Source organism: Melanostigma gelatinosum (genome assembly GCF_949748355.1).
Source record: "Melanostigma gelatinosum genome assembly, chromosome: 2".
In the NCBI taxonomy this organism is placed as follows: Eukaryota; Metazoa; Chordata; class Actinopteri; order Perciformes; family Zoarcidae; genus Melanostigma; species Melanostigma gelatinosum.
Window position 1 is genome coordinate 21,804,857 of NC_136635.1, and position 26,182 is coordinate 21,831,038.

At 42.2% G+C, this 26,182-nt stretch overlaps 1 protein-coding gene across 1 annotated transcript in view; it reads left to right on the forward strand.

Moving 5' to 3' along the window:
- ntrk3b (neurotrophic tyrosine kinase, receptor, type 3b) overlaps window positions 1-26,182 on the forward strand; it is a gene marked incomplete at its 3' end in the record, with an annotated part of 159,687 nt that overhangs the window by 110,031 nt on the left and 23,474 nt on the right. Inside the window, exon 11 of the mRNA XM_079294337.1 lies at window positions 14,115-14,303. Coding sequence (XP_079150463.1) covers window positions 14,115-14,303 — 189 coding nt within the window. The remainder of the gene's footprint in view (window positions 1-14,114; window positions 14,304-26,182) is intronic.

The following is a 26,182-nucleotide window of genomic DNA, read 5'->3' on the forward strand; positions in this document are numbered from 1 at the left end:
GCCCCATCCTCCATTTCACAAAACAAAACCACTCAAGCTCTGTATTTTCTTAGTCATCAGGCTGGTCGTCAGGAGAGGGTGTCATTCCAGAGCTCCTGCTGGGAGATTGCTCTGTCTTCTAGGGTCACCCTGACACAGAGCGTTAATAATGTAGCTTGCCTCTCATAGCACTCGCACAAACACAGCCATCGACCCCGTTGGCCATCAACAGAAATGTCCATCCGCTGAATAAACTGCTATTTTCTGCCGTGCTTGTCGGCGTAATTCTGCAGACGTTGTGGGGTTGTTTGCCTCTGTGTGGAGGGCGCCTGACACCCATTTCAGCTATTACAACATGAACACTGTTTTCTCAGTGTGATGAGCATCATTTGACAGTCCCCCTGCCTCAGCATCCTCCGTATCCAAGCCCATTTACAGCCAGCTCATTCACTTTATTGCCATTCGGAGATCGCAGCACTTTGAAGTGTTTGCTAAGGGAGGGTAGGGGTTGGGGGGGGGGGGCAGGGAAGTTTAATTGGCTGCATTAGTTGGTGTGCTTCTCCTCTTCTTTCTCGGTGCCCCCCAGTCACAGTGAGAAGGATTAGGCGACCTACATTTTAGTTTTGCGCCCCCGCAATCTTGAGTCCTACTAGTCTTCCTCGTGTTGTGTTTCGATTACTTTGAAGAATCCCTGATCATCTCAACCAGCTCCTCTCAAAATGAGTCTGTCAAGTCCACAGTCCCCTGCATCGACATGGCCATGGATGCGTTCCCACGGACTGCAGGGAAAGTTAAATTTAGCATTCGTCCCTATGCACATGACACTGATTGACAGCGCACTGTGGGCAGCGCTGTGTTTCGTTTCGCGACGCGTCGCCCACAGCAGTCGCCCTCGGAGAAGTTGTGATGTTTGTTTTGTTTGAAATGCCTATACGCTCTTGTACATTCAGCGTGACATCTCCTGCATACGTTTGGGCTGGAAGAAGCTTTCATGTGGAGAAAGACAGTCGAATCAATCATTTTTAAGGGCTTTGGATATTTGAAAAACAAACGGTCGATCGGTCCCAGAATGACTACATTGTTTTTACAACACATTTTAGTTTTTTACTGCTTTCATTTCTGGACTGGAGCCTTGAGGGAAATGTGCTGTGTAAATTAAATGTATTTATTTCTATATATATATATATATATATAGAAATATATATAAATATAAACTGTATATATAGTCTTTTATGGTGCTAGAAAGATTTTATTTTTAGAAAGGTACTACATTATAAATAATCTAAACAGAGAACACAAATGTTGGCCACATCCGGTGACAACATACAAATAGCACAGACCAAAAATATTTGACGTCACGTTTGTAAGGTTTCTAATCCTGGCCATTAAGGTGTGGAGTTTCAATTCAATTTATTTTCGAGCCAATTGCAAAAAAAATTTTTTTTATTTAATTGAATTAATACTTTAGCCTCTTAATTTGCTGAGTCCCACTCCTCAAACGCATAGTCGCCAATCTCACCCTGGACACAAACTGTTTGTGCCCCTCCCATCTGGCAGTAGGCTGCGGTCCATCAGGACCAAGACCTCACGCCACATGAACAGTTTCTTCCCATCTGCAGTTGGGTTCATCAATAAAGCCCGGGACCCCCACTGACTCTGTCTTCCCCAGGACAACTTCCCACCGATACACTCCCCTGCACATCCCTTCATATTTAAATACACGTGACACTTTTACATTACACTCGTGTTTGTCTGTACACTTTATTTTGTCATTTTTTCTTTTTGCACTGTGTTGACTGTTTAATGTTATGCACCATCCACCATGTAAAATTCCTTGTGTGTGCAACGTACTCTGGCAAAATACACGGTTCTGATTCATAGCGTCGCCTCAGCTAGCCCTGACCGAAGTCACATTGTTGACCCTTCAGTCGGCTTCTCTCTGAAATGGCTTTTTAGTTTCTTCAGAGGGCAGTTAGTGACAGTGTGGGCTCCATGGTAGCTTTGACAGCTTGACGGAGTAGCATCAGGGTTTTGGAGTTTAGCTAAGGGTCAATTGCAGTTTGTCACACATGCAATAGTTCCATGCTGAAATGGTGTAGCCTTCACGGTGCTGTAAACACCCATTTAACAACTTAGAAAATGATAAACATTAAAAAGACTATCCTAAGAACAGCACATAGTGCTCGATCCAAACTGTACCAGCTATCTATTCTATTTGAGGCATTCTGTGAACTCTTACCCGAAGAAGATGAAGAGTCCTCGTCCTTTTTCTGGGCGTAGCAGGAAAGTGTTCAGGTCCAAACGAATGGAGGTTGATGTTTCAGCTAACCGTGGCTATGCGGCCTGCATGGCTGCCCCTGTAAGCCATCAGTGTGGTTGGAGTCTGACTGAAATATTAAAGAGCCTGTGTACGGTGCAGTATAGGTCATACAGGTACAGTAGTTGCGTAATGGATGGAGACCCCAGTGAAAAAAGAACGGAAGACAATTCTCAGTTTAATTGACGCTCATATCGTTATCAGTCCTGTTATAGATCCAGCCATCCCTCTACACAGTCATTACCTGCCTGCAGTGCATTATATTTGTTGTTTGTAGAAGATTGAGGGTATGAATACATCCTGTTTATATGGAAGTGGTGCCCTCGCAGCGGCAAAAACAAGATGGATGTCACATCGCCCTGCTGTAGATCACCTTACAGCACACCAGACTCCCATAAGTTCTTGGATGATGGGTGGCCTGTAGTACAGCAGCCAAGTCATATGAACACATTTCGGGAACACGTCAGCATCCATAAGTATTACGCTCATATTTGGTGGTTTCACTCCAAAGCCGGCATTTGGTGCCATCGCTGGAAGTAGTGTGTCCTTTATGTAGCAAGGTGAAAGCGTAAGGAGAGAGGAGGTGTGCAAAGGTTAAATTGTGTCACGTGCCTTGGTAAGATGTGTATTTAGCATGACAAATCTGTCTTGCTTTCAAGTATGCATACTTATCTCATTTAATGTTATATCTGCTGAGTTAACACACATGTAGGCATAATTTACTCTTCCTTCCTATTTTGTTTTTTTGTTAGTAACCTCTTTAAATGTGCATTTTGGCATCTATTCATATAAATTATACATTAACGAATTTGAATTTAATGTACAGACCCCTGGACTTTAACAACTAATTTATGTTTCAGAAATATTCCTGCTGAGGTTCAAAACTCTCTGCTCATTTAAAACCGTTGCCACATATCTGTGTTCCCTTAAGAAGTTGTAATATTTGGAGGAATTAAAATCCGGACAGGGCAGGCTTTATGCACGCAGGAGGCCAAACATCAGGTGCTCAAGCCCACTCGGAGGTCTATCTATGAATTTCCCAGCAATTCATCATTTTACCGTCCAGATTGGAAGTGTGGGAGGAGATCGACAAGAGTCCTTGGCGTACCGAGAGTAAACCCACTCTGGCACAGGCGAAAAACTCCACACAGCGACGAGAGGCGAGGTTCTGTGTTAGCCTGACCTTGTTGCTGCGAGGCCACAGTGTTAACCACTGAGCCACTGTGCGGCCCTACGGACTTCTGATGGTGGACTTTGCTGCATTGCTTCACGCCTCCTTCTCATGCAGTTGCAGGGTGTCATGCTTTATGGGAGGAGTGCGATAAGAATGAAAGTGGACAATATACTGCTGCAGAAAAGTCATTACCTGGAGCTCTTTAATCTGGGCTTGCAGAGACTGGATAATGACTGCGTCCAGACCTGGGTCCTGGAATATTATCACAGACTTCAGCAAGACATCTACCGCAGAACTTCTTCTGAAGGTCTTTCAGTGACGCCTTGCACACTTCACCTCATGGCAAACTCCCTCAGTGACGGCGAGTCCCTCCATCGTCTGGTTTAGCGATCTCTTAATGTGGGAGTCCCACTCCCCCTGGAGTAGACTCACAACCAGAGGCAGAAGGAGCTGTAGACTCTGGAGATGTTTATCTTCTTTGGATACGACTCCAATGAATCACAATGTGATGTCACACATTCACAAATATTGTACACACGTGTAGCTAAATTGATCAAATACATGTCGTGGAGTAAAAGATGCAATATGTCCCTCTGAAATATAGTGGATGAGAAGTATAAAGTACTTGAGTATATTTAGTTTATTTTCACCATTGCTTCTTCTTCTTCCTCTTCTTCTTCTTCTTCTCCTCCTCCACCTCCCAGGCTCACAAATCTGTTCAGTAGAGAACCTTCCAATGGAGGGAGGCAGTTGTGAGAGAACTGAGGCAGCAACCAAGGCCCCTGGGGCTAGAAACAAGAAAAAAGGAAACTCAGAGACAGAAAGAGAGAATGCAGCAAGTGCTAAACTAAGACGGAGAACAAGCTAAACGTCACCACCTAAACATCAGCATGTTAGAATCATTATAGTGAGCATGTAGACTGCTGATGTTATCATTAAGCTCAAAGCCCCGCTGTGTCTCAGCGCAACCTCACAGAAACACCATCACAGCTGTCAGCTCTGAGTCTTGTTTTCCTGCAGGGTTCCACATGACAGTGAGGGGTGGACTGTCCCTCACGTCCAATCACGTATTTGCAGACAAACTGGTTTGGGTCTTTGGATTTCCAGCCACCTTTTTATGTACTCAGCTACACAGCATTCATGTTCCATGTGCAGACTGCGAACATGTTTTTTTTCTCTCTGGGAGCACAATGAAGTAGCTGTCTCTAGCTAATACATATTTATGGAAAGGGAATTATTCAGGTTCAAGCTGCCTTTGAAATCAATTTGATGATATATGTCTGTCAAGTAAACCCCCTCCCAAATGTTCACTACATTTTACCACAATCTATCACATTGAGGAAATATCTTATCGACCCATCTGACTTACAATTTACCTCTCTGCCCCCCCCCCCCCCCCCCAAACACACACACACACACACACTTAAACACTTGTTTCATCCCAGTGGAATTGTGGGACACATTAGCATGCGGAGGCTTCAGCCACAGCACTGATTTGACGTTTTGTGGGCTGCAGTGGCTGAATGTGGCACTCCTTTGTGATTTCCATGCAAACTCCGCCAGATGCTCGACGCTGGGGAATCGTTTCATATACTAATGGCGCAACAAGAAATATAGTCGTGGAGTGTGCGGCTGTTGCTGTGCATATGTTTGTACTGTGTGTGTGTGTGTGTGTGTGTGCGGGTGTGTGTTTGCATGCGCTGTTGCCTTGAGTGCTGAGTTTATGATGCAAAGTAGTTTCCGTAACAACGCCGCCACAAGCTTTTCATTCGGCCCTTTCTGATTACATTTCCGCGAGAGAAGAATGAAACCCCAAACATAGCGGAGACTCGCATGGCTCCAGATACATTCACATATTACTGTATGTTTTGTTTTTCAATTTGTGCTCGGGCACATAACAGGTAATAAAGCGTGGGTCCCAGTTTTTGGTAAAGATTCTGACTCTGTCGAGGTCGTAAATCAAGAGCAGATCTGTCTGTTGGATGATGTCATTTTACATCACTTTTCAGACTTGTGGAAAATTACTTTGTCTGTCTTCAGGGAGCTTACAGAGAAATGTGTTGTCAAAGATATAAAAGCTGATAGGGCACAGTAAGAACAGAGTCGGAATATCAATCTCCCTGTTTTGTTGCATTATCATTCTGAGCATCAAGACCACAGATACACAGCGACACAAACTGTAATTTGCTCAGTGCTGTGTCATTGCGGAAAATGTTTGGCGCGGCGCAGACGCCTCGTTTTAGAGGACGTACGAGTGGCTCCACATGCAATGACTGATAGGTTTACAGCAGATTTCAGACACATGTTTATTTCTGTCCCGACTCGGCCGTCCTTCCCCTCACTGTCCGCCGTTGTTTATATCACAATATAGGGAGAGCACATTGAGCTGTGCGGGGCTGCCGTAAATTGTCGATAGCCCACATTGCAGTGCACCATAAATATCAGCTGTCCCGGCGCTCAATATTTGCCACAGTTGGGTCACCGTCAAGTGGAGTGGACGCAGCAGGCGGTCCAAGGGGTGCTTCAACCGCGCGGAGGCTGCTTTTTGGATGTCGCCGGTGTGCTCGGCTGTCACATGTTCACCGTGCTCGTCTGCGAGTGGGAGGTTGAGTGAACTGGTTGAGGCCATTTAGCAGAAGAGCCTATTACATGTCTTCTTCTGCGCAGTGCGGGGAGTTGTTATCTGATCTGTGCACATAACCTTAAGGTTTCGTCACACGATAATGACATTTGGCAATTAACTGGCTTTTTTTTTCTGGCTTTTTTTTTTTAGCACGGATGCACCACTCGCTGTGTGGATTTTTAAATGTGCGAGCAGTCACAGCAGTGTAATGGTTCCCAATAATCATGTGAGGTCAAGTGGTTTGTCTTGGCATCAGAAATTCTTGGGATTTTGTGTTAGTTTGGCACTGTTGTTTCGGGACAGTTCACCCTAAAATCAAAAGTGCATGCGTGTTCTCTTACCTGTAGTGCTATTCATCAATCGAGATTGTTTTGATGTGAGTTTTTGGAGAAATCGGCCGTTGTGAGTAGTTTCATGTAGGAACTTGGGTTTTTTTGGAGCTTCAAGCACAACAAGTCAAGTGCCATCTAGTCCCAATGTATTGGAGAGAAGGCGGACATCTCTACGGACAATATCTCCAATGCTCTGCAACTCACACCGAAACAATCAAGATTGATAAATAGCTACAGGTAAGAGGAAAATATGTATTTTGGATTTTGGATGTATTTAAGATGTTACACAAGACATTGGCTGGTTTCATTTACAGCTATACTTCATCGATTAACCTGCACTGATTGGAAAAATACCATCTCTGGTAGTTTCATGAAAGAAGCTTTAAGCCTTATGACAGTTGGTTGATATTGTGTTGACGGTTGCCTTAATTCCCCTGTTTTCAACGCTTCCCACCTATGGACTTGATTTGTTTCAAATCCATCGTTCGATGCGGGGCCTTGCCTCAGTAAGTTATCCTTCCTGTGTTCTCTTGTTCATTTTACATGTCCTCAAGTTAATTCCAGTCCTAATTAACTACCTTTGAAAGGAATCTGTGCAATAATTACCACAAGGAGGTGGAACAGAAACAATCACACTTCGCACAGTTTATTCCCCACCACAGGGAAAGGTCTACAGAGTCACCCGCTGGCTTTTTATTGTTATTATTATTTCTGTCCTGAGAATCACCTTCAGCACTCACGTTAGAAGCAGAGACACAGGATATCACGGGGCCTCACAGATGAACACCCCTGCCGAGTTTTGGTCTGGTGTTGTATATTTGCACGAATAATTATTATAATGAAAACATACTGTGCAAAGAGAAATGAGAGCGCTGCGATGACTAAACCCAGAGGCTGTTGTGAAAAAATAGCTCCCCCAGCAGAGAACGAGGAGGAAAAATGGGGTGTGGACATTCTAATAACATGCTAATGCAACCAATGAGGAGAAAAATGCATAAATAGGGACACGCAGTGTCATTGTGGCATTGAGGCATCCAAAACCAGAGCCGGCAAATACGGTCCAGTTCCAGAGACACAGCGCCAGCAGTTTCAAAAGCAAGGTCACAGGCAGAATAACAAATGACAGAAATGACATTGTGAATTCAAAACAAACCACTGAGTTAGGTTTGAGAGAAACATCATGGTTGGGCTTAAAATATTGATGGAAACTAAGTAAAATATCATCAACAAAACATAAGTACAGTAAACATGAAACTCCAAAATCACTCAACAATAACTTTGGGTCACGAACACAGGTCTCCTGGATGAAAGTCCTGTGTTAGCATGAAGTGTCCTAACCACATATTATCGGCCAAAAAGACTGAAGCTGCGTCTGTTTCATAGATATCTAAAGGATGAAATAAATCTTGTAAAATCTTTGACATTTTAAGCCACAGGATTAATGGTACTTTTGTGTGACACATGATACGGCACACACACACAAACACACACACACAGACACACATGAAAACACATTTAACGGCTCCCCCTGCTACCATGTGACAGTGAGTGTGAGGTTCCATGAGGTGCTCTCCATACAAAGGTAGGAAATAATGTGTAAATAGCTTAGCGTGTGGATGTTTCAGGAGACAGAAAAAGGTTTTCTTTCACATTTGCAGGTCATTTATTTAGCACTCCTAATGTTATTATGCTCACAAGGTGACAAGGCCTGGAGATAAAAGTGGGCTTGTGTCTGAAAGGTGGCTAGTTCAAAGGTTTGCATGCTCTTTCCATTCACCACTGAGGCCCGGTCCACAGATGGACCCGCTGGCCCGGCACTCTGACAATACCTTAATGAACGAGTCCATTTTGAAAACCCAGGAGGGGCAGGCGCCTCTGTCGCTGCTCCTGTGGAGTAAATTAGATTGACTTTTAAACTCAGCGAAACAGATGATGCAAATGTCAACCTTGATCAATTGATTTGGCTGAATTAGCTAATGCACCTGCGAGCCGCACCTTGCATGAACATAAAGCATTTGCTGCACCGCCGCCAGCAGAGATTGAAGAACGTTACGCGGATGACCGTTGAGTAATGCCGACCGGAGTGACACGTCTTTTGGAAAATAACGGATGACTTTCATCTGGAGAGACGTATTTGCCGCGGAGAAGTAAAAGGATGTTTGCAGGGGAAACGTATCTGCTGGCAAAGCATAGAAGGATGTGAGCAATGAGATTTAACTCACCTTCAAACGACGGCCCGTCACTGTGATCTAGGACGTTCCCCGGGAATCCCTGAACAAACTTACTCTGAACATATTTTTTTTTGCCAGTAGCAGCGTGTCCTTTGATGATCAATTGCATTCTTGCCAACTTGTGTGTGAGATGCAGCTGGGGAACTAGTCTCATGTTGCTGCTACAAATCATGGTGTTGAGTTATCTAGTCTAAAAGGTTTGACATTTTGCTGAATGTGCTGATTCACTGTTCTTACTGAGAGTCAGATGACAAAATTGAGAGCACGTCTGTATAAACATGAAGCTTCTACAAGTGGCCGACTAGCTTAGCTTAGCATAGCATAAAAGGCTCGTAAACAGCTGGACCACACTACAACATTCTTGCACTCCAGAAAATCTTATAGAAGGGCGGGTCGGATGTCGAAAATATTTTTATTTTGTCCTTCGATAAAGATTTGACAATGGAAACGTGCTGAAAAAAGGGATGGTGTGCAAACCTGCAATACACAGTTCATTGTTCAGTTGTTTCAGGTCCAATACAAACAAAGGCAGTTGTGGTTTGAAGTAATTTAAGTTTGCACTGACAGTAGACATTTTGATGACCTTTATGATTGGAATGTAAAAATGTAATCCTGGCACAGTCTTACATGAGAGTGGTATTGATCCTCTCATCTCAATATTGGCAAGAAAGCAAATAATTCCCAAAATGTTGAATCAAAACGGCCTGCTTTATATTATAAACTGGTAGAAGTTTTGATGACAGGAGACAAATGGACTTCACTAAATGCCAGAATGTGTAATAAGTTTACATATTTATCTTCACATGTCTTATGTCGTAAGACTGTTGCAACTTGAGAAATAGAAAAGTTTGAGCTGAAAAACCATCCGAAGTCTTTAGTGAATTAGAGCCAGTGGCCATTGGTGGTGCATGTGTAGCAGTTGCGTACTCTCCGTTGCGTTGTGTTTAATTCAGGACACGATATCTTTTGATGGCTCCAACCAGACGTTTATTCATCGGACAGAATATAGCTGGTTAAAGACAGAACAGCTTCAGTGACTCTCATAGACAACGTTGTGGTCACAAGCTCCGGAACACTGTTAAATCAAAAGGGACAAATACTTAAGCTAACTGTGGTTAGCATGTTACTCATGCTAAATGCTAAATGCTAAATCAGTTAAAACCATTTGCTCTAGAAATTATAAATTAAAACAATTATACGAACAAAAAGGGACTTCTAGACATCTCTATATATATCTCTCTATATATATATATATCTCTCTATATATATATATATATATATATATATATATATATATATATATATATGTATATATATATGTATATATATCTATATATATATATATAGAGAGATATATATATATATATATATATATGTACATCAGACATCGAATGAGATGTTTCACAACGGAGCTTGTCACAGGTCAACCTACCATGAAAACAGCTTGCTTCAGACTCGTTCATGAAAGCTGGGCGCACCACTAGTCTGCAAGCAGCCAGCAGAGGGCGCTGTTAGACACAACCCACTTGTCTCCATGGGGAACTAATGATACGTTGTAAATGATATTTAAACAAGGAAATAATCTGAAAATGATAAGGATTAGCAATAACTTAAATAATATAGTAATACTAGCAACCAATGGCCAGTGATGGCAAGTGGAATCATTATCTCTGTTACACATGGCTGAATTTACCTTCCGTACGAACCATATTCCTGCAAAAAAAAAGTTGTGAAAAGGGACGAGAGATGAAAAGACTGGAAAAATAGCCGAAAGTTGGCTCATTTCGTTTTCCAGTTCTCCTGAATAGATCGAAGTCGGCTTAATAGAGAGGAACTTTATTCTCAGATAGACGGTTCGGGGGAAAACGTGCACTTCCTGTTCCAATTCCATTCTGTGCACAGGCAGCGTCTATAAAGATTTAAAAAAAAAACCCTCTCAGCGGCCGTTGGGCCCTTTCATCACTCAGGTGACATGAATGCATTTTTTGGGGGGATGTTCAGAAGTCAAGAAGTGCAATTTCCCCTTCACTCCTCAGAAAACCTTCATCTCCCAAAGAATCTAGTGGGAGGACGGGAGGGCAGGAGGCCAGGCGTTCCCCGAGGCCTCATCGATCTGGCACTGGAGTCCGACCAGATCGGTTTTCATTCCAATTCATATTGTAGTAAAATGCAGAGCATAATTCTAGGATCATTTTTGAGGTATCTCTTCACATTTTTTTAAGATTTCTCCCTTTGACTCAGCCCAACTTTCTCCGTAATGATTGTTTTTCAAGTGTAGTGATGCTTGAACCATTATACTTTGTATATCTTTCTGTCTGTGCTGTGTCGAGGAGAGTCAGAGCCATCGGCAGAGATGTAGTGCCGTAGCGGACCACTCGTCCCCAGTGGTTGGGTAGATAAAGTTCCCACAGTGAAGACCTGTGCTCTGCTGTGTACATCGCTCCAATAAAGCGGGTGCTCAGCTATGAAAACCCTGCATAAGAGTAAATGTCAGAAATAAATTTATGCTCCCATGTCTCACTTCATCACACCCCGTCTCCCCTGCGGCTCAGGGTCTATAATTTGATATGACTGGGTCTTGATTACTATTTACTGTGTTGTCAAGGTGAGCAAGAGACTCAAGTTTGTGGGTAAACAGATTGACTGTCACTGCTTCAATGAATCAGCTACTGTTGACTTTATATCCACTTGCCGTTCCTTTCCTCCCTCCACCGCTGAAGATTGCGGTTGTCGGAGCTGTGTGTTGCTTTAGGAACAGCAGTGACAGAACGGGGAAAGGGGCTCACACTGGCTGACAGTAAATCATGTTTTGAATTTTCATTAAAGAAAGGAAATTGGGGTTGGTTGACAGGAATGTGTTGTATGACACCATAAATCCAACCAGCACAGAGAGTGCCAATGCTCAAAGTGCAGCCCGTGGGCCAATGACAGCTCTCAGGAAGAAATGTTGTGCTGCCCCCGAATGTGACATGAAATGTATGTGTTGTTTTCTAATCATCCGTGGTCCGTTTCACTACTTTCACTTTCAACATCCTAGATTTAATTTGCTACTCGGCTACTGCGTCAAACTACGGCCCCCCTAACAAGCGTCTGTTAGCAGTGGCGACTTCTAGAAAGCTACTGGTTGCGTGGCACCTAGTGGCACATCACAAGTTTTGTCATCAGTGCTGTTGCTGTTCACTGAACTCTGCAGTTTAATGTGGACCTGAGATGTGTGCATTTTTCCTGAGCGGCTCTCAATCATATGCTGGCTCCCTGACCTGATGCTCAGTCATTAAAACTTTGAGAACTCCTGCTTTACATGCAAATAGATATTTGTTGGAATGCTGTTAAGCATTCCAACAAATATTCCAGCACCACCCTTTCAAAATAAAAGCCCCATGGATTAACTGTATTTAAACAAGCTCAAAATTAGGCTTTTTTGTTAAAAAAATGAATGCTCTTACTAATACTGCGACAACTACTGCTGCTGCTGCTAATATAGTATTACTACTACTGCTACTACTACTTCTACTATAACCTTTGCTGTTGCTACTATTATTACTACTGCTACTGCTATTACTGCTACATCAATATTATTACTACCACTACTGCTATTACTACCACTACTACTATTACTTATATGATAACTACTACTACTACTACTGCTATTCATGCTACTAAAAGTAGTAATACTACTACAGCTATTAGTACGACTGCTACTAGTACTACTACTGCTGCTACATCTTCTACTGCCATTACTATTACTACTACTACTACTACTGTGATATTAAATACTACGACCAATACTACAGCTATTACTATGACTACTGATACTACGTCTTCTACTACTTCTTCTAATTACTAATACTTCTACTACAACTACAACTTCTACTACTACTACAAATATCACGACTACTACTACTAGTACTTATTCTAATGCTACTAATACTTCTAATAATAATACTTATACTACAACTTATACTACTACAAATATCACCACTGATGAATTTTTTTAAGCCACAGAAACTGTTCGCACATCAAAATGTTCAGCTCTTTCAGGAGAGGTGTGATATGACTTTTCATATTTGTAATCTTTAAACTTTTTGAATTATTAAGCTTTTTGCAATTTGTTTTTGAATTGGATATCTATTTTCAGCAATGTTTTTGCGATTAATTTCAGTTTTCAGCATTCCAACGCATTTTCAGCAGGACATGCTTTTTCTCGTTTGATTTAGTATCTAATTGTGTGTGCTTAAACAAGAAAGAATGGATGAAAGGATATATTGATGAATCAATTTGTAAACTGGGCCTGCGACTAATGGTTATCGTCATCATTGATCAATCTACCGTTTGATCAGTAATGACGATAATCATTCGTTGCAATCTAATCCAAACCTGCCGAAAGATTATCCAAAAAATTTCCATTACAATCTTCCGGATCCTAAGGTGACAAATTGCCTGTTTTATTGGACATGCAGGCCAAATCCCAAAGATTTGACAAGCTGGAACCGGAAACATCTTTGCATGAAAGTATAGTTGCAGGGTTTTTTTTTTTGTTTCAACTTAATAATTATATTAATTCATATTTTCATGCAATCCAATTTGACATGCGGTCGACATTCCGCTTGATAATGTTTATGCTATCTGTCAATTCATTCTAGACAACAGTACACTTAATAATCATTTTTCATTTCATTTTGTTGTGGTTTCTGTGGAGGAAACGACTGTAGATGTGAGTTCATGGCGGTAGATTCAAGTAGAAACATGAAGTATATTCGAACCAAGCTGAGCATTAACTAACTAACCACCTTTTCCCGTTCACATTCACAGCACTGTAACTGTCACTGCTGTAGCTCATTTACACTGGCCTGTGGCGGAAAACAAACCACCCACCTCCAACGGTTACCAATATGTCATATATGATGAAGCTGATCAGTTAAAGCTTTCCTACAGACATGTTTAAAGACATAAAATACCCTGCTTTAAATAATGCCTGGTGTGTTTCTTTCCCACAAACTTCAATTACCTTATTACAAATTATTGAAATTCCATCAACTCCTTTCCTTTCATTGAAATATCCAAAATCTATAAATGAGCACCAATTTTTTCATTTGAAAAACAACACACAAGAAAATTACAAAAAAACAAAAGATGTTTCCACATCACATTTGTGTAAATTGCACACTGGAACCCAATTGGCCTCCAGACTTGTGAAAATCAAACTCTGCACATCGATCATTCTGCACAGTGACGTAACAACAAGCAAAGTTTAAATGTTGTAGGTGAAGGGGGACTTACTGTACAACTTGCATGTATGATACTTCAGGAAGTTGCGTTTATATTTTGGTCATCAGGTACATTAGTACCTGATGTTAGATGTGACAATGAAGGAGTCCAACAGTTTTACATAAAAGTCAGATATCATTTGGACTTTAAATTGTTAAATTGGCTCATCATTCTTATGTTCTCCTTGCAGGTCCGGTAGCTGTGATCAGTGGTGAGGAGGATTCTGCCAGCCCTCTTCATCACGTCAACCACGGGATTATTACCCCCTGCACTCTGGATGCGGGTCCTGATGCGGTCGTCATAGGGATGACTCGTATTCCCGTGGTGGAGAACCCTCAGTACTTCAGGCATGGACACAACTGCAACAAGCCAGCCACCCGTAAGTCCCTGTTCATTGTCTACTTTGTCCCGGTGGTGTGTCCCTCGGTGACCATTATTACCGTGTGTAAAACATTAAAATGTGTTTTATGGAGATGCAAAGGGACCTTACTGTTGTTCAAGCATGATGTTAAGTATTCTTAAGTGTAAGGCACTTAAGAAAACTACCACAGAAATATTATGCACTGTAAAGTAACAGACATCCAGACATCAAACACAACGCCTTTATTAGGCTCATTCTCACTGTTGCATCCCCGTTGTAATTTGCTGTTTATCTTTACAATGATAAGAGCCAGAGCCCCCGGGGGCAATAGTATAATTTAGTGTCATCAACAGAGTCAGTGTGATCATATGGCGTTATTGTCTGCTGGCTCCATTCCAGACTCTTCATATAGGATCTGTTTAGACAAAAGCAGCCTTCGGTGTACCAGCCACTGGTGTGCCCCCCCCCCCCCCCCCCCTCCCTCCACCGTACTCCACTCTCCCCCGGGACTCATGTTCCAGGTTTGGGAAAGACAAGACTTCTTTAAAGCCTAATTACTCACAATTACATCAACTGCTCAAGAGAATCAGCAGAAGAACAACTGTGCCAGCCACAATCTGGCACCTGCTGCTTCCTCGCAATACCAGGCACACCAGCCGTAGATTTAGCCAGGGACAGCGGCTCTCCTCCTCTCTGAACGTCAGCGCGCAAGATCAGGCTTCTCCGGACCATTTTAGCTTGGATCTGCATTGTTTTGATCTTGGCTCGCTCTCAAAATGGCCGTCGGACGGGCCAACAGAAGTTGGCTCCTAAGCCGGAGCCAATGAGTGGGAAGGAAATCCCATTTAGAGGTGATAAATAAATGACGGCTCTTATGTTTTATGAATCGCATGAATTGTTAATGGACAGCCGGTGACTGATTTATAGCGTCTCATGCCTTGCACAGGAGATCTGATTACGAGCTAATGAATAAATGACAATGGGCGGATGCAACTTCCTCCCGATTACCAAGCGCCTGGAGTCGAAAGTCAGACGCTGGCTGTGCACGACGGCTTTGAAGTGGGCTTTTACAGAACGTTCTCCCTCTCACAGTGCTACATCCCTTGTCTTTTATTTTTCTGATTAAATTCTATATGCGAGCATAAGAATAAAAGGAAACAAACCCTGAATTCATCGCACGGTCACAATGGCTGCTGCTCTACGCCAGGGGCTGGAAAAGAAATGGCTGCGAACAGCTTCTGTGGATCATTCGCTGAATGTGAATGTATTATTTACCCTCAAGACAAACAGACACACACGGACAGGCGGGGGAAAGGAAAGGCCTACATGTGTCCATGTGTGTATCTTCACTATGTGTGTAGGTGGATGACAGGGAAAATGAATCTGTGAATGTGCGTGGTTTAGGGTTGCACGGTGTATCGATACTAAAAAGGTACCGCGGTACCTGTACGTTAAAAACGATACGATTTTGCATATTTTTAGTGTCGATACTTCATTAAAATAGCGCGCGATCAGAGCGCACTCGCTGCTCCGCTCCCTGTCATGCTGCCTGCAGGCATGCAAGGGGGCGGGGCTGCCCAGCGCGCTCACAGCAACAGGCAGCGCGCGCACTCACAGAGTGATCACAGGGGAGACATGCACGAGCTTTTGCCGACCGTCCTCAGCTTTTTGAAAAACAAGATGCCAGAAGTATCATCTGGAAGTACTTTGGCTATATTGCAGACAGTGTCGGAAAGCCCACTGACCTACAGAGACCCGTCTGCAAAATGTGTTTCAGACAAAGTGAGGCAACACGTCTAACATGACAAAGCACCTTAATGACAGACACCCCCAACTTTTTAAAGTGTTTAAAGAACGACGGGTAAGCAAATGTGATTATAAACATCAACACCCCCAAGCTCACCCATAGACAGCTAACAGGAGTAGCCTTAGCCAAGTTTGACAACTGTTGTGGCAAAATGACGAGAAGTTGTGACGAGAAGAAACTGGAGTTTGCAACCAGCGGGTAGTGTTTTAATAAGATCAAGCCAACATCAACCAGTTCAGTATATTGAAACGGCTCCCCTGTTCTGCTTTTCACAGATCACTCTTACAGTGGATTCTAACAGTTGGATTCACAAGTTATATGACGGTTTTCTTCAACACAACAAGCCTATATGATCATGAGGTCACAATGCACACAAACGTGTACTAAATGAAACACAATTGATGCAAAATGGCTACATGCTGGTGGAGCCTGAGGGTGGAGCTTGAGCTAATTATTTTTATTTTTAGTTGAGGAAAAATAATTATTCCATGAATTAAGATAAAATATGAAGTGAAAATATCAAACTCACTATGCAAGTAAATTAAGCATTGTTTACCCACCCACTCCCACAGACAGTCAGACAGATGCCAGCAGAGTCAGCAGCAATCATGGCACCTTGTAGTTTTCATTAATATCTTGCTGTAGGCTAATACGAATATTAATGCCATTTGTTAAGTGTTCAAAAAGCTGGGCAGGAACAAGCTGGTAAAAAAGGGAACCGTACAGATGTTTTATTTATTACCAGTATAGATAAATATACCAGTATCGTATTTGTGGTATTGTATCGAATTCTGGTATCGTATCGTAAGTATCGGTATCGTGATACTTATGGCAGGTATCGTATCAAAGTCATAATTTTGGTATCGTGACAACCCTAGCGTGGTTGCAGGCGTACGGTTAGTGTGGCTTGTGGGTAGAGTGGATTGGACGATATCTCACCTTACTTTCCCTTCTCTATGGATTGATAAGTGTCTTCAGTCAGGGCCCCCCCCCCCACCCCCCGGGTCCCCTTTGGATCCCTCATTGTGCTGCTGGCCTTGCTCAGCCTGGCTGTCCTGCAGCTTCAGTCCGCTCTGTTACAGTACGGCGGCTTTGTTGATGCTCGGCCACCAATCCATAATGTATTCATTAATTTACTTGAAAGCTTCTTATCTAGGAGAATAGCTTGCACACACAAAAACACACACACACACACACCTCTCCCTACTGTCTGCAGTAGGCACACCAGCACACATAAATGCAAACACACACACACACTTCTCCTTACCTGTGTAGATCAGGAGTTCACTGATTCCACGACCAGTCTACTGCATAGTGTTCTATTTGTCGGGCTCTGTGCATTTTGAAACCAGCTCCAACAACCATAACAGTGAGGAGGGACAGTCTGTTGCCGTGCTGGCTTCCGTTAAAACAGCTTCATGCGATGGGAAACCGGCCAGCTGCAGAGCTCGCACCAGTGTTTCCAGTGTGCTTTACCAGATGTATTATTCATGAGTGTTTGATCTTCAAGTCAATACTGGCAAAGTATCTTGGCTGTTGTCAGGGTTTAAAACAGAAGGATGCGAGGCTTCGGCAGGCTGCAGGGAGATTTCTGCTTCAAGTTTCCTACTGCACACGCGCATCAGAAAAACAGAACTGCATCCGGTTTCAAAATTAAACAATATTTAATGTACCACACAAAGTTCACTGACAAACGGAATTAACTATCAATAGTAATGTTCTCGAGAACAGAGACCACACGCACGCATCTCACTCACAGGTCTGAATTCAGGTACTGAAAAACGAGAGCGGATGTGGTCTGAGGAATTCGCTCCAGAACAGTCTCTTATATGCCCCGACAGTTGGAAATGTCCGAAACAGTCATAAAACATCTGAATGACCCTCCGTGGCGATTAGTGATTGGCTCCATTTGACTTCTGTCCCCTCCCTGGATCGATCCTTTAGCGAAACATCTTCTCTCCTCGCAAAACATCTGTCTTGACTCCGCCTCTGGTCAGTTGTCCTCCCCACTGACCACATCCTCCATTTGCTGCATGTCCCATTCAGAATCCCTGTCTGACCCTCAAACTATTCTTACAGTGTTTTAATACCTTTAGTGACTATACTTTTATGATGTAATACATTCAATTAGTTAATATACTGTAACAGATAATATCTTCTATAAGTAAGAATATTGTAAACATATTGTGACTAACATATTATTATTGTGACACTTCTACTCATCAATAGGGGGGTTATTTAATCGTACTTATAATGTGTTTAATACTGAAATTCTCGACACTGTCATGCAAAAAAAAACAAAAAACATGTATATATATTATTCAATCCTAGTTGCCCTCTAGTTGAACCTGGCAACCTGTGCACTTGCATGCCGGAGTAATTTGGAGCATTACGGGAAAAGTCTTGTCACAGTTGTCATTCTGATGCCAATTTAAAAACATGAAGTGCCGCCGTTCAATTGGTTCATCTCCTGGGTGAACCGGTGGCCTCGACTTTGGTTACGGTAAACAGGCGAGCCGTGACTGATTGGGACGTTCGAAGAGATCAGCTCTCTTTTTTCTTTTTTTTCCTCTGCCTGGCTGGAAAAAGGACCAATCCCGGGGAAATATATCCGCATTAAGGAGATAAAGGCAGAAAAGGCAAGGGACAATTCTTCAGCCTAATGACAGATCTATATCTAGTCGGATCGGCTGTCTCACAGCAAGTGGCTTTGTTTTATCACTCAGCTTGCTATTTTAATTACGGATTTGCTACATCTCACTGGCCAAAGTTAATTAAACAATAGCTTTTTGATGTTGGATTATCGCGTGTTTCATTACATCCATGTTATTAGGGATGTCACGCGTGGGCGCTGCTGGGACTCGCCCCCACTCTGCCCCCACTGTGTTGGGTCAGAGACATAATTATTCTCAAGGTGATGTTTTTTGAAGATTAAAATGTTTCTAGCAGAGTCGAGGAGTGACTAATTTGGCAGCTTGAAAGCTCAGCAAATGAATGGAAATGTAGAGCAGATTGATTGAAAGGCAGTTATAATTTTCTAAGGCTATGATTGCATGAATTAGAGTTGGAAACAGAACGGCCCCAAGAGTTAGCCAGTTGTGAATTCAAACAACCTACTTTAAGTTGTTCCTCAAGAAGTCCAAGATGAGCTTCTTCTTCAGCTCAGCCCAGAAGAGAGTGAGGTTCAGAGAGAGCTCTGAAAAGATGGTTGTTGATGCCAGGTGCAGTCCTATGAAAGAAACGCATCCAGATGGACAGAAACCACGTTTAAATTCAATGAAGAGCCCATCACAGTTGAAAGTGCAAATGCAACTGCCTTTTTCAGCCCATATAGAGAACAACTGCACAGACTAAGTGGTAAGCAATGGAAATGAAATAAATCCGAGAGTAAATTAGAAACGTTTGCTTCTGCAAACACGCTTAATTACTTTTGCAAACTGGCAATATGCAAAAAAAAGAAAAGTTGTCTTTGGTGTGTCTGCAAACACGTCCTGCATTAACATTAAGCCCGGAGCAACGAGTTGCCAATTAAAGTTGGATGTAAATGTAACACATTCTCATGAGTGTTGACAGGTCAGCTAATTACATAGAAATACTTTATTCCCATCAGGCCTACAGGTTTATTTTTTGTAACACTCTTCTGCTTGAGTACAAACACATTTGACACTGTATCTTTGAGTACAATGCACTAAGATGTCAAATATAGCAACCTTGCGTTAGTCACTTTCAAAGAAACCTCCCCTGAGCAGCAAGTGTGAAGTACTTAAAGCTTAAGTGTGCTTAATGCTTCAACTTTAATCCAGCAATAACACCGAGGTTGAGCTTAAGGAGAAGCCATTGTCAAAAGGAAATGAATGTACAATTTGATCTCTCTTTATAAGTTTAGTGGTGTTGAGGCACTAAGTGTTCAATTTTAATTAGATAAATACAACATTATGAAATTAATAAAAGACATTTTTAAATTGTGTAAAGTATTTAAAAAGTACATGCAAAGGTCGACATTTAAAAAAAAATTGAATTTCATTATTCTTCTTTTAATATTCAGAGTTTCATTGGAGGTCATTTTTATTACAATATATACATTTTTGTTTTGTAATGTTTTTCACAATGTAACTCTTTAAGACGGTGTTGTCACCAGTCATCCCCTCACCTTTCAGCCAATCACAGGCCCCCTTCCTCTCCTATGCAAGCTCAACAACTGCTGCTTCATTTCGGCAGTTAGTTAGCCAGAGCGACAAGTAATTCTGAATCAACCAACTAGCTTTTGCTGCGAGTGACTGCAATACACAAAAAAACTTTTATTTAGCTTGACATGCTACGCAGCTCATCGTCTTCTAGCCAGGCTGGTTTGAGATCTTGAGATTATTAGCTTGCATCGAAGTGAAGACAAGAGCATTTTATTTAATTGAATTACACAATTCAATTGTATGATTATTTATTTCATAATTTCTTATGTATTTCTTTAATATTGAACATATTGGGACTCCATATATTTGGCTTGGCTTGAAATTTTAAACTTGAAATAAACCAAGATGAGTGTGTGATGCATGTTTTTGTTGTCATATTGTAGCCAGGAATTGCTGTCTATTCACACAGTGTTCATCAAGGCCAGGCAGCAGCAACAGAAACGCAGGCCGGCAGTCAGCCAGCCGCAGCAGGTTGGGAAGAGATTCCCACTGAGAGTCAACAGTAAATGCTGGTTGTTCATGTCACAGTCGCACAACCACGCCAACAGCCCCTGTGCTACAGTGAATTTGATGGTGGGGAGCTTTTTGTATGCTATCAACTGGTGGATGAGTACCTCTCACCTAACCATGAGCTCCCCGTGGGGCTCTTTCTGTAGGCGAGCTAAGCTAGGAGTGCATTACGGTGATCTCAGTGAAATGACTCCCCTCCTGATTTCAGTAAAAGCCAGATCTCAGAGGAGAATGGAACAATTCACATGATATTAATCCATTGTTATAAATAGATTTTATAATTATTTGTGTTATTAATCAGACGATGCATGATTAATCCTATTCAATAGGTCTTAATGTGAAGTTAAAGTGGTAATGTTTTATGAGAGTGGCATGTAGACGAAGAAGAAGACATCTTCAAAGGCACACAGACAGACAGACAGACAGACACAGGTACAGAACAAAGCCCTCCAAACAGCTTTGCTCCCCCTGACCTGACTAGCTGAGTAAAAATTCGGCTGCGTTGTCTCTCGGCCTCCCGGGAGAACGTCCGCTGCCGTTGAGGCCTCAGGTGAGCCAAGACAAATGAATGATGCTGAGCTGCGGGATGGGGATTTAATCTCAGGGCTTTTCAGCGTGCCACTCTGGGTAAATAGGCAGCAGGATGCAGCCCAAGTCCGGCTGCAGAGGAAACTGAAGGTTAAAGTGACTTGTCCTCGCCACTGTCGATAGGCACGCTCCCTAATAGCTGTTTCCTTCCCATCGGTGGGGGAGGAACGAGGCGGTCAGTGGCTGAAGAAACGAACATAGATGGAATAATTATATTGGAGGGGAGAAATAGGAAAGAGGGGGCAACTGGTACAAATGGAGCGTTAAACAGGTTGCTGAATGGACACAGCGGTTTCCACTGTTTCCTCAGGAGAAATCACTATTTTCTTTCATTAATTTGTCCGTGCAGACATTATTTGACAGTTTTACAGTCAGGGCAATAACCTGGAATCTTTTTATGATAATACGCTTTCAACATTTAAGTGGTGTTATTATTACTTATTTCACAATAAGTTAAACAAGTTTATTTCAGCTGCAAGAGGAGAGAAAATAAATTATAGCAACAGTCACTCAGGATTAAGAAAATACAATCTTGGGCTAAAGAAAACCTTGTAAGGCTTGATAAAGCCTTTTGCGGCTCCAGAGGGAGCTCAGCCAAATCCGATACATTGCCTCAAGTGATGTCACTTGAGTTGGTGTCTTTTGGGTCTTAAGACAGAAATGTGTCAGAGAGAAGTACGTTTGCATATACCTCTGGAGCCCACTTCTCATCTCTGCTTGAGGCTAGCTGCTCAAGGCTACATTAGCGGCTTTTAGCATGATGCATCCAAATCTCCAAATCAATCAGTGGTTGAATTAATGACATGACTGGTGTTATTTTAATTAAAGAACGTAAGTTCTCCTGGGTAATGAAAATGAAAATAGAATCACTTTTTTAACTTTTAACTTCATCGAAAGCGACGTAAACACTACGAACATAGTTGAGATCTACGTCAATAGACTCTCTAGTTGCATTATTGCTACCGCAGAGCTGAACTTAATATATTCACTGACAGTGAAAGTATAGATATGGAAGCCCGTTTCCGCCACTGTGAGGAAAAAATAAAGGTCCTGTTATCTCGAAATTTCGACTTGCTAAGTCACAGGAATACAGGCTCGCTAGCCAGGTTAGCCACTTAGCTCAACTTTGGGCTATTATTTCAACGGCTAATTACATGACAAACACTTACTGACAGTAAATGCAGTAAAAGAGCATTAACTACAACTACAAACGGAACAGTTACGCCACATAGGTTCAGAGTTACAGTTCTATGACTTACATCGTCAATGACGATCTGATTCGACCGCAACAATACAATACAATTTCAGAGTAAAATCACCGTAACTTCATCGAAAGTCGAAATTTCGCGATAGTATCTCGAAATTTCGACTTACTATCTCGACATTTCGACTTACGAAGTCGAAATTTCGAGATAACAGGACTTTTATTTTTTCCTCACAGTGGCGGAAACGGGCTTCCATATATAGATGTTATTTTGATGTCATAACATTATTTTTTGAATGGTTCCGATAGCTTTGAGAATTTGCTTTGGAATTTACAAGATTCAATCCAAAAACGTATTCCGCCGATCACATTGATTCAGTCCGAAACACAACAAATCGTAAAAGTGAAATGCAGGAGATCAGTTAAAGTGAATTTCAGAAATCAGAGACTGAAACGACATATAGCTCTATATTGAATATAAACTAGCTACAGCGTTTTAAATTATAACCTGTATTTCAATAGCATTTCAGTGATTTTTCTACGTGTCAGGTTTTACAGTTCCTCCCCGTCATATTTCTTGGCAAATATGAGCTAAAGTGTAAATATCATAAATTACAGTGGTGCAGTGGTTTAAAAAGTGAGATGCATGCTCCACAGTAACGGCAGTATGTTTACGCCTCCCCCTCGATATGGCTCCGTCAGCATCTAAACCTCTCGGTGCAATCACAGTGTACTGATGGATGGGTTCGTTTTTACACCAACATCAGTCTTACTCTTACAGCATGACAATATATTCCTGTGTCGTCTCATATTGCTGTAGGCAGTGTATGTCAGTGTGGTCTAGTGGAAAACCCTGTTTAGTCTAGAGTCTCTTTAAAAAAAATAAAGTCTCTAAACTGGGTTGGAAAGTTTCCTAATCTGGTGACCAAGTTGTTAAACAGGCAGCAATGTTAATCTTACAGGAATAAACGTGGCACTATTGTTGTGCTGCCTGATCAAGAGTCCGCAAAGCTTTGTCAAGCGCGGTTGAGTTCCCATCAGTTATTCTACGCAGTAACATTTAAATCTTGACACATTTTGACACCTACAGTTAAAGCACTTTTTTTGGGCTTTCCGACTGTCATATACCAGATCACAGTAACTTCTGATCTCCTAAAGAGAGCGAAGGGAGACACAATTCCTGGAGTAAAAGTGCAAAAAGAGTTCATGGATCATCCAGTGAAGGCCTTCATGTGATTAGTAGACAAACATTTCTGAAAAAAAGAGTGAATTTCTAAAATAATGAAGTGAGTTTAATAACAGCGAGTGTGCTTCAGTTTGGTTGATTTACATAATGACAAAGATACAAATTTGGATATTGTGATGAAGCTGATAAGATGTGTTTAAAACAGATGCAAATGACCAATGTGCACATGATAAGGAACCCATCGATGAAGCCTCGCCTCGCCTCACGGCAAAAGAGTATACGCAAAAAGTGAAAGTCAAGATAACAATCGAACGCTAACTTATGAGGAGAAGTTATGATATTGTTGTCTGACGTGTGGTTGAAAAAGGTTTCTCAGCCGCCACCTGCTGATCGATAAAAACCTTTGTTTCACATTTTTTGGCATTTCACCAACTATGTCATCCGGATGAGCTTAATGGCGGGTGCGACGACAGTATAAGCTTCAATACCTGGATCATCAGCATGACAGGCAAGCGATAATAAGGGCAACGCTTATCCTTGAATGATCATGAACGTTGCTGGAGCGCATGGAAAACAATTACAGTAAAAGATGATTCATATTTCTTAAGGAAAGTACAATAGTGGAGAAGTAGAGATAGGATTCAGTGGGGGGGGGGGGGTGTAAAGCCTGGAAACTCTTAAGACAAGTAAGAAAAACAATCTCTGTTGGATGAAGCTTTAACAGCAGTGATGTGCGAGTGTCCCTGGTGGGACTCTCACACGCCAAACTGTCTGCCAGCTTCTGCAGACACTCGTGTTCTGATCTACTTCAGAAACTGGGACATGTCTTCATATTTAACACCGATTACCAGCAACGGTGGCTCTGATACCGTCTGACAGGGACACCAGAGGAGCAGGTGACATTTCTTATGGATCGCCTTCTCAACATGTTCGCCAGATGGTCTGGTGATTCTGGAGAAGTTACACAAAAGGAAAGGAAAAAAAAAAACCGGTCAGACTGAACTAGTCTGTGTTTGTGAATGAGGAAACATTTCAGAGACTACACCATTCTGTGAACTCCTTTTGGCCGGTTCCCATGTATTATCTCTCGCGGCAAATCCTATACCAGCTGCATAACGTGATCATAGGCGGTAAGAGTTCAAATAGATGAATTGGAAATTGCAACCAATCACACCTGAACAGTATGTATTTATAAAAAATGTTTCCCCCAAACAGCGGTGGTCCAATCACACTGAAGATGCTGACGTTCAACAGGGGACATGTCTGTCTCTTAGCATTTTAGCCATGATGTGCATATTCAAGACCCTTTTACAGGAACCCTTGTTTCAAAACGAGTCAGCTGGAAACAGATCTTTACCCAACTCATGAAGCTAACGTTAGCCTAATTAGCTCGCTAGCTACAGCTGTAGGAAAGTCATCTCAGTCAAAGGAATTGACGGTCTGGTTAGAAATGAGAAGTTGAGTTTTTCAGGATATTTCCACCTCAATTCTCTGTCAAAAAAAACTGCCTGTGTTGCTTCAATAGCTACTAAGAGTCTTGAGGGGTAAATCCGCCCCCATTCTAACAGCAAACTGCACATGTGCCGTGCGACAACCGAAAGCTTGAAAGGGCAGAGCAACAGCAACTAAGAGGGGCAGCGTTGGAAATTGTCGGTAAATGCTGAAAACACACCAGAGCAGCCGGGACGTGCGGCCTGCATCAAGCTGCCACGCAATCTATGTGGTAACCTGCGACCGTTTAAATCTGCGGAATTGCGGCTGGAGAATATTTACAGCCAATCAGTAAACAGAGTCTTTTGACCTGTTTTACAAATCATTTCTTCCCATCTGAAACACAAATATAACACAAATATAATCATTGAGGGGAGTCAAACTTCGCCGCTGCTTGGTGTTTTTTTTTTTTTTTTTGCTGAAAGTTAACTGCCTCCTCTGCAGAAAGAGATCAAATAGCATTACTGTAGGTGTTGGGATAAGCTGTAGCAACACTGACCTGCCTCAGAGTTTCAGGATGCCTCTCTTTTATGTTTGCTGGTGACAACAGATGCAACAGCTCATGAGCTCTCGCTGCAGGGACGTCAGTGTTTTTTCAGTATGTACCGTAGTCTTGTGTGCTCATGACTCCTCAGTGACATATTTTCTATAATACGTATACAAGCACCAGTGTGATTTAAAAGAACACACAGATGGAGGGCGGATAAAGACCCTGGAAGTTTACTTCTCCACCAAGGACACGTTGTACTGGTTGACTTTGCTAACAAGAGAACGTATAAGAAGCCTGCAGATATTTTGTGAAAATAACGCATGATGTGTCAGCTGCGTCACAGGGCAGTTAAATCAATACATGCAGTGAACAGCTCTTTCCTATAGCAATAAAAAAAAGCCTTGAATCGGCCTTCACAATCGGGCCAAAAGATT